This window comes from Rousettus aegyptiacus, unplaced genomic scaffold (assembly GCF_014176215.1).
Source record: "Rousettus aegyptiacus isolate mRouAeg1 unplaced genomic scaffold, mRouAeg1.p scaffold_m13_p_7, whole genome shotgun sequence".
NCBI classification, from domain to species: Eukaryota; Metazoa; Chordata; class Mammalia; order Chiroptera; family Pteropodidae; genus Rousettus; species Rousettus aegyptiacus.
This window is the reverse complement of record NW_023416310.1, coordinates 86,955,511-86,965,398: the sequence shown is the minus strand read 5'-3', so window position 1 is coordinate 86,965,398 and position 9,888 is coordinate 86,955,511. Positions and strand designations below refer to the sequence as shown.

The 9,888-nt window shown below is 41.3% G+C and overlaps 1 protein-coding gene across 1 annotated transcript; it reads right to left on the bottom strand.

The window, feature by feature from the left end:
• Positions 1–328: 328 nt before the first annotated feature.
• Positions 329–639, bottom strand: LOC107521873 (60S ribosomal protein L28-like). The gene is given in 2 exon segments (XM_036225064.1): positions 329–597; positions 600–639. Coding segments are annotated over 2 exon segments (309 nt in total).
• Between the last annotated feature and the right edge of the window lie 9,249 nt (positions 640–9,888).

Genomic DNA, 9,888 nt, shown 5'->3' with positions numbered 1-9,888 from the left:
TAGAGAGAGGGAGTCTGAAGACATAGGTTCTAGTTCTAGCTGTACTAGTTCCTTCTAACTTTGCATATACTAGGGGGGAAATAACACGAGAAAAAGAGGTACTATTTATTGTGCCTCATTTAATCTTTCCAACACTTTTATAAGGTGCTGTTGTCAACTGCACTATACAGAGGAAGATACTGAGTCGGGAAAATTAAGAGACTTAGTGTAGACTCTACAACTAGGAGGTGGTGGATCTAGAATTTGAACCCAAGTCTGTCTTTCTCTGGATTCAGTACTTTTTTTTTGAGGGTCAGCTGACACCTTTATTTCTTGAGGGGCGTGGTGTTCAGGAGCTCTTGTTTTTGCGGATCACGTGCTGGATGCTGCTGAGGGTGGCCCTGGCATTCTTGTTGATGGTGGTCCGCACGTAGGAGGTGGCCGGCTTTCTCTGGCGGGATCTCAGTTTCATGGGGAACACCACACCTTTGCCATAATCCGCCAGCTCCGCACCCACCATCTTGTGGTGAATTGTCTGGTTGTAGTGGAAAGAATTGCAAGCCTTCAGATTATTGGGTTCAGTGTTGTACGTCTGCTTGTTCCTCTTTATCAGAAATGGGAGCAGTGCCATACGATCATCTATTGCAGATGTGCGGACATGGCGACAGCTCCTCTTGGTGACGCAGCCAGGGACTGAAAGAGCTGGATTCAGTACTCTTAATTACTCTGCCAAATGGACTTGTTTTGGGGACTAATGGAAAAGAAAGATTTGGGGTCTTCCAGCCCTGTTTCCCTGACATCGGGGCTGCTGATTCTTCATCTGCCCCAGACTACCCCGGGCGGGGGGGGGGGGCTTCAGCAGGAGGAAAGCAGATAGTAGGGTCCTGAAGATCCCTAAGAAGTAAGGACTATCCCCCCCCCTGCCCGACCTCTGCCTTTATAGGTGTGAGATTATCAGCAGGACTTGGGGTGGATAATCTGCATGAAGGGAACCATAATCCTCCAGGAGTAGCACCCCTGGCCTTGGGGGAGGGAAAGGTGGTGATGTATCATTAGTTGCTGTACTGCTTTTGAAACCCATGTGGATCCTCTCTTAAATAATAACTCCTATTTACATATCCAGTGACTGTGCCAAGTACTTTATACACATTGGCTCACTTTTAATCTTCACAGTAGCACTATCTTGAGTAGCTCCTATTGTTATCATCTCCACTTTACTAGAGGAGGATTCTAAAACTCTGAGAGTTCATGTCACTTGTCCAAGGCCACACAGTTGATAAGAGACGGAACTGGGGTTTAAACTCAGGTCTACTTGACACCTAAGCCCATGATGCTCTTGACCATTATATTATAGTGCAATCTGGCAGAGTAGGGAAAAACGCTGTTCTAATTCTGGATTCAAGCCCAGGGAGGCTAATGACTCCTTAGTGGGCCTGCATTAAGGAACCTTTGGGCAAGTCTTCTGTAGGTCCAATATCTAGGACTATTGAAAAGTAATTCACTTTCTGCCTACAGTTTAAAATTATGAAAGTGAAAGTAATTTACAAACTGTTACCTATTTATTCAAGTGGTGTCTATTAAGAACTTAAAGCAAAGGAGGCTCTGATACTTACAGAGAGGCATAAGGCATGGTTCCTGCCCAAGCTTTTTTTTTTTATCTTGAATAATTATGGACTAACTTGTTGAAGACTACCCTCCCACTGAGAATTGTTAGAACCACTGAATGCTGAACAGAATAAATGTGTGTGTGTGTGTGTGTGTGTATTTGGAGATGTTAGAGAACTACCAAAGCAACAAGCAACAAGGACCTGAGGGGCCAAGGTTCCAGCGAGAAGGAAAATGCAGAGAGGTAAGCCCCATATTCAACTGCTACTCTGCTCTTCAAGGCATATGCTGTTTCTCAAGAGATAGCTAAGAAACACCTCTGGAGGTGTTATAAAGCCAGGGTACACAAGTTGGATTTCAGGGTCCATCAAAGATGAGTGTCCCTAACGAACACCCCAGGCTTTCAAATGGAACCCCCAAAGGGCTGAACCATACGAGTAGAGGTGAATTAGAATTAGATCAGCCCCAACAAAATTAAAGACTAGCATCTAATCAATTCAGTCCCTTTAGGACTTAGGTTTAAATGCCTGCCAGAAGCAAAAGTAAAAATCTCTCTGAAGAAAGATAACACCATTCAGGGCTTCAAATTTTTCTATAATTTTTCATATAAAATATTTGGCATTCAATCAAAATTTACCTTACATCTCAGTAGACCAGACCAAATGGCTGAAAACCAAGAGAGAAAAAAAACAGACAACAGAAATAGGTTCACGGAAGATCCAGATATTGGCATTATAAGACATAGACTTTAAAACATATGTGATTAATATAGTCAAGAAATTATATTACCAGATGGAGAATTTCAGCAGAGAACTAAAATCTTTTTAGAACCAAATAAAAATTCTAAGCCTGAAATTAAGAACTCAATAGATGGATATTACAGTGTATATATTAGCACAGCTAAAGATAAACTTCGTGAACCGAAATACAGGTCAGTAGGAAGTACCTAGATATCAGTTGAAGTGATGTTATGGGACATCCAGGCCTTGGCCTCAAGAAGCCCTGCATTTTCAGCATTCACCCCTAATGAACTCAGCTGACATGTAAAAGAAATTGAGCCTATTCAGTTGGAGACAGAGAGAGAGACACACAGCCAATAGCCAGCACCAACCACCCGGTAGGCCAACCAGAAGAAACCACACAGTACTTTGAACAGGGAAAGTGTAATATAAAGGATTATTAGTTATAACAGTGTTAGAATAACAAAGGACTGATGAAAAAAAAGGAGTAAAGAGAATTCTAAGGAAGATAGGAATAACAGATATAAAGAGCAGCCATGATCCTAGGACTGACATAGAGCCCCTGAGGAAAAGCCTTCCCCAGGACTGAGATCCAGGTCTCACTGGAGAGAGCATGGCTGTAGCCCACCAAAGATCAGAGAAGTCGCTGCCCTAACATGCCAGACCCTTGGACTTGGTAGAACTAATCCTCTGAAAGAGGGAAACATGCCCTCTCAGGTGCCAGGAAGCCATGGATATGGTGTCTCAACAGAGACACTTTGTTACAAAATCACTTGAGAGGGATTTCTGGCTCTAGGTGCATGGGAGGAGCCTGATGCTGGTGAGCCCCCCACTGCAGGAGCTGGACATGGGGGAGGCCAAAAGGCTAAACAGTACAGGCCATCTTGGGCTATCCATCTGCAGTCCCACTCCATGGCTACACCCACTCGAGTGACCTTAGATAAGACTAGCCGAGCCCAGCCCAAATTGGCAACTCAGAGTTATAAACAAACAGATGTAGTTGATTTGAAGCCTTAAGTTTTGGGGTAGTTTGTTTACACAAAATGTTGTAATGCCAGAGTTGCAAGCAAGCTGGATTGTTTTCCATTTCTCACTCTTGAGTCTCGGTTTGTGTTGTTCCCTCTGCCCAAAGTGACATACTTGGCCCCTTCTGCCTGATGAGTGCATTTTCCTGCAACTACTTAATTCATGTTTTCATGACCTACAGCACATATATAGAAAAGTATACATTTTCATCAAGTGCTTTATGCATTGACCCTTGAACAACTTAGAGGCACCGACCCCTGCACATCTGAAAACTGAGTATAACTTGTGACTCACCCAAAACTTAACTACAGTCAGCCCTTGCATCTGTGGATTCAACCAACCACAGATTGAAACAGTCATTTTGATCCACAGTTGGGAAACCATGATTGGGAATGTGAAAATACCGTTTTTCATATGTGGTTGATTGAATCTGCAGATGAGGAAATCTACAGATCCAAGGGGCCAACTGTACTTATGGAAAAAAAAAAATTCATGTGTAAGTGGACCCACGCAGTTCAAACATGTGTCAATCAAAGGTCAACTGGACAATGTCACCTACAGTCACATGCCTCCCCCCATGAATTACTAGTCATGTCCCCCAAGGGCAGGCACTCTTCTGATGTCTCGTACCATGATTAGTTTTGCCTAATTTTGCACTATACGTCAGTGGGGCATACAATATGTTCTCTTTTGTGTCTGGCTTCTTTTGCTCAGTTCTGTGTTTATAAGATTCATCCACATTGTTATGTGTATCTATAGTTTGTTTTCATCACAGGACAGTTTTTGGTTTTGTGAATATGCTACAATGTTATCTATCTTCTATTGATGGATATTCAGGTTGTTTCCAGTTTGGGGCTCTTACAGAGTGCTGCTTGCATGTGGTGAACATATGTATGTATGCATTTCTGTTGGTTATTCTAAGGAATAGAGTTACTGGGTTATTAGTAGTAGAATTACTATAGAGCACTCTCATAGTTTGTTAAAACTTTTTAAAAATCAAAATATAAGATGACATGCACAGATTAGCAACCACAATGTGAAAGGAGAAAAAAAATAAACACCTATTCATGGAATAAAAAAATATTAGAAGAGAAAAATAGAACAAAATGTTGACATGGTTTTATGAATAAAAGAAATATTTTTTTCCTCTTGACATTCCGTCTTTCCCAATAATTGTGTAATGACCATGTGTTACCTTTATAATCAAAAGGAACATTTAATCTTATTCATTTCCAAAGTCTCTGTCAAATGCCAACTTCTTCCAAGTGGCCTTGCCATAGCCAGCCAATGTCTTGCTTCGTTGTTACACCCTAGAGCAAAAACACATTGCAGCAGTTGCATAGTACCTACCTTACCCTGAGAAGGTGCCCTCAAAACAACTGATCCTTTCCCTATAGTCATAGAAATTTCAGCAGCAGCTCACATTTCTCAAAAGAGCACTCCAGCTTGCCAGTGGGAGAGGCAGGAATATGAACCCAGATTACTGTCTCCATTTTCAACTTGAAAACACCTGATGCTGAAAGAGGCTAAGCAATAGGCCCATTGTCACTCAGCAAATCAGTTGGTAGATGCATTCTAAAGAGCTCATTCAAGAAAGAGGAATCTGCAAGTTTATTTTGAACAGAGCAAAGAGTTGGGGTGGAGATTAAGAGAAGAGCAAAAAACCTCAGTTTTGCATTGCCATCTGTGTAACTTTTGAGCAAGTTAATTTACCTCTCTGAATTTCAGTCCCCTCTCTGTCACTTCGGAAGGATAAGAATAGACGAATTTTCAGGACTGCAGTAGGGTTCAACTCTGATTAGGTGGTGGTAGCTGCCTAGAGTGAGTGCTATGTTGAGAATGACTCCGAAGACAAGTCGGATTAGTGGAGAAGAGTGCTGTGATCGGATAATCATTTCTGTCATGAGCAGAGGATTTTAAAGTGGTTTTATGTTTATTAGATATTTATTTGTCTTTCCTGGACAGATTGCTCTTCAAGATCCTTTCCTGTCCTCTGTTCAGAGTTCCCAGGTATAGATCTATTCATGTGTCTAGTGGGCATAATATCCATTTCATATGCAAGTCTCTTAATTCCTAAGGGGAAGGAATTTTAATTATCTTCTAAAACTATAGACTGTCTCCAGCAATGTATGGAATCTATATTTAAGTAATCTGTAAGACTCTCAGAGATCCTTAGAGATGAAAATGTCTAAATATGAAGTGTTAATTACATAATCACAATCATTCTTTTGAGATAAAACTATATTATTACAGTCGACATAATTTGACAGCTTTTCCTGTCTGCCTCTTGCCCTCCCCTCAGGTAGAAGTTGGTCCTGGGTGGTTGTACTGTGCAGTGTAGTTACTATACAGATGAAGAAGGTGAATGACCCAGGTATAATCCTACAATCCCAAACCACTCTTAGTCCCCAGGCTTGTCTCATTCGTGAGCTGTCTGGACTCAACCTGGAATGTTACTTGGTTTGGGACTTCTAGAGGAAGGTTGATCTATGTCTTACCTTTGAAAAAAAATATCTTTCAGCCATCCGAAAGTGGTAGGGTTGCTATTTGAACAATTTAAGTAACACATAAATTATGTGTTCGTGGCTAATGAAGGGAGCCATGAGCAGGATGACAGGTAAGTACATCACGTTGGTCTAGCAGAATAGCCAGGCTATCAGTAACACAGGCTTTGGAATCAGACTGCCGTGGGTTTGAACTTGGCTTTCACATTTATAAATGAGTTTGCACCGGTTACTTAACTTATGTTTTCTCATCTGAAGAATGAGAAAACTACTTCAAAGCCTTATTGTATGTAATAACTCATGAAAAGCACAAGTGCCTGGCATAGATTAAGTTTGCCCTATATGGGAGATATACTGTGAATGGTATGTTAAAATTATCAGCAGTGATTTCTAATTATGTATAAAACCTCAAAAATATGAATTCAACTTATGTTAGTCAATTTTGTGGATATCAAGATGGGCTGGAAAAAGGGTAAAGTAAAGATTTTACTGTTTTAATAAGTAACAAAATGCTCCCTTACAAACACATTAGGCAATACAGATTGGTAAGAAGAACAAAACCAGTTTTCAGACAGAGCCCCTGTTGAACTTTTGGTGCATATCCTAATGCCAATAATATACATATATTAAAACAGAAATGGACATTTGACAAAAATAGGATCATACTGAACAGACTGTTTTGTAACCAGCTGTTTTTCAGTGAATACAGGCAAACGTTAGTTTTTTGTTTGTTCGTTCATTTTTTTAATTGAATAAAAGATACTTAATATAAAATTTAGCATTTTTAATTACACAGTTATTTAGTGTCAAGTATACTCCCATTTGTAAAGCAGATGTCAAGAGCATTTTATCTTGCAAAGCCGAAGCTCTACACTTATAAAATGCTCCCCCTTTCCCCTTCCCCCAGCTGCTGGCAACCACCATTCTGCTTTCTGTCTCTTTGAATTTTACCACTTTTGACACCTTATTTAAGTGAATCATACAGTATCTGTTGTTTGTGACCGACACGTTTCACTTGACATAATGTTCTCAAGGTTTATAAGTGTTATAGCATGTGGCGGAATTCTCTTCCTTTTTGAGGCTGTATAATATTCTGTTGTATGTATATACCACTTTGGTTTATCCATTCATCCATTGATGGACTTTTGGGTTGTTTCCACCTCTCGGCCATTGTGATTAATGCTGCTATAAACATGGGTGTGCCAAAATCTCTTCAATACCCTGCTTTCAATTCCTTTGGATGTATACCCAAAAATAGAATTGCTGGATCATATGGTAGTTCTATTTCTAACTTTTTGAGAAAGCTGCACACTGCTTTCCATTGTAGTTTTGCCATTTCACATTCCTACTGACAGTGCACAAGGGTTCCAATTTCTCCACTTTTCACCAACACTTATTTTCTTTGTCTGTCTGTCTCTCTCTCTTTTTTTTTTTTTTTTTTATGGTATCCATCCTAATGGGCGTATGGTGAACAAAAGTATTTTTTTAACATAATTCTAGAGGGAATGTTTAAAATCTCCAAAAGAACAAACTTTTTTGATACCAGGAAGATGGAATCTTTCTTTTTATATATAAATCACTAACATACCATTCTGAATCTTATCAAATTTAATTTCACTGCTTTGCGGATTAGACTCCTCTACCTCTATCACTCCAAATTTTAGGGTGTTTGCTTCTCAAAGGACAATTGTTAGTTTTGTGACACTACACCAGGTCAGCCCTTGGTACTGCTTTCTCCTTCTCAAAAACCAAGCTACCTCCAAATGGCTCTTTTTGATCTCTTCCTGCCCCGACTTCCCACTCCTGCCCTCTCCTCTTGAATGAGGTGTTCATTGTTCCAGCTTTCCAGCCTTGCTCCAACCCCCTTCTCCTCAGTTTTCCCCCTCAAGGACCCTGAAATTCTGCTCAGGGAGGGGTGTGTGTGTGTGTGTGTGTGTGTGTGTGTGTGTGTGTACGTGTATCCACATATGTGTGTGTGTGGGGGGGGGTGGGATGCTATAGTTGCCGCCATTCCCTTAGCATTTTTGGTTACCACATGTGCATCTCACCCCACTGTGTATCACCCTTTTGTAGAGATACATTCTTTCCCCCACCACCTGACCCCTACACACCAACCAAGGTCTAATCTGGACCCCCCCCTGAAGAAACAGCAGGCTGTTATAATGCCCACAGAAACACTGAGAAACTACGCTGGCTCCGATGTGCTGCCTCTGAGGGCTCTTTTGAGCCCTTTAGATTATACCTTATTTTTGCTCTAAATATTGACCTAGACACTGACCCTCTCATGAAATAGGACTCTACCCTATCATTTTAAAAAATTGAGCTAAACTTATAATAATATACTGTACAGATTTTCATTGTATAGCTCAATGAGTTGACAAATGTAAACCCTTATGAATTATAAGATTTTGATACAAAATCAACTAATTTAGAGAAATTTCAAGTTTCCATAGAACTGATAGAAAGAGTAAGGAGTTGGGAGTCAAGAGATCTGGTTACCTAGTCAGGCCTCTGCCATTATCCAGCTGTGTGACTTTGGGCAGATGCCTTGCCATCTCTGACCCTTGGTTTCTGATCTGTGCAATGAGAGAAGGCTGATTGAGGGGCATTCTCCAGACTTAAGTCTACATGACATGACAGGGATTGAACAAAGGTCACACAAGACTTCCTGAAATTATGCAGCACTACTGTGTCCTGCTGATATTTGAAAAGCGAATCCACCTGAGCTGGATCTTTCTAATCAAATTCATGAAAAGAAACTGAAAAAGTAATCAGTAATTATAACAATAAAGATGGCAAAAGTCAGCCAAACCAAGCCCTGCATTCTATAGGAATGTACTAAATGCTTATAAATAAAGCCTTTCAAATTTGTTTGCTTTGGTACTGAGCTTCTGAAAGGAGTAGCTTCAAATTCATAGCAAGTGTCAAAAACACACTATTTGCCAAATAGGATAAGTTTAGCTATTTTGCTGTTTGGACGCTAACATGCCTTGCTAAAAGAGGAAAGGGCTTCCCCAACAAAATAAGATGAATTCCTCACATTTATATAGCATTTTTCACTTTTCAAACCTTCTTGTCCTCTCTCATTCAATCGGTACATCGGTCTATGGCAGGAAACAGGACAGGGATTACGTGCTCTCCTTTTTTTCAGGTGAGGATCTGAGCTCTGGAAAGAGGAAGTGGATGTTCTCACAGTTACCAGTGAGTCCACCCCTCTGAATGACCAACCCTGTGTCTTTGGGCTGGACCCCATCACCATCTCTTTTGAAAACAAACCAGCCCAGAGAACAGAGTCCAAGAAGATCTACAATTGATAATTAAAGCACGAACATTCACAGGTGGCAGTTAGCAGTAACAGATGTTTATTGCTTTCTCACTAAGTATGAACACTTGTAATTCTCCCAACAACCCAACAAGGGTTCCTCATCTTTTACAGAAGAGGCAGTGGAGACACAGAGAGGGTGTGTGGCTTGCCCAAGCTCACACAGCAAGTAGGTTACAGAGGCGGGATTTCACTTAGGCTGCTTGGCTCGGAGCCCAGGCCCTTTGGCTTATGTTACGTTGCCTCATGTTTCACCACACTGCTGATTAGAGAACTTTCTAAACAAAGCTACTCATTGGCGAGGTGAGCAGGCTGAGAAGCAGTGAAGCCCTACCAAGCACTTCAAGTGGATCCTGCTGAGCAATGTGTGGAGGGCAGTTCAGGCTTAAGGCAGAGGGCAGGCCAAGTGTCCCAAAAGGTCCCTTCTATCCAGCAATTATAGGATTTGATGAAACCTCTCAAAGACTCTAGTCTTTCAGGTCAAGAAAGTGACAAATCCTCCTGATCCTTGGGCTTCCAGATTGACTGTCCTCTCCCAGCCCGCCCTGCCTGCCAGCCATCCTCTCCTCACAGGCACTGGGATCGGTGAGCTGGGAGAACAGAATAGGTGGCGGTGCATGGATCATCCTGGAAATCTGACAGCATGGTCCCCAGCCCAGGGCCCAGGGAAGAGTAACAACAGAACACTAAATTACAGGGCGGCTGCTGCCCG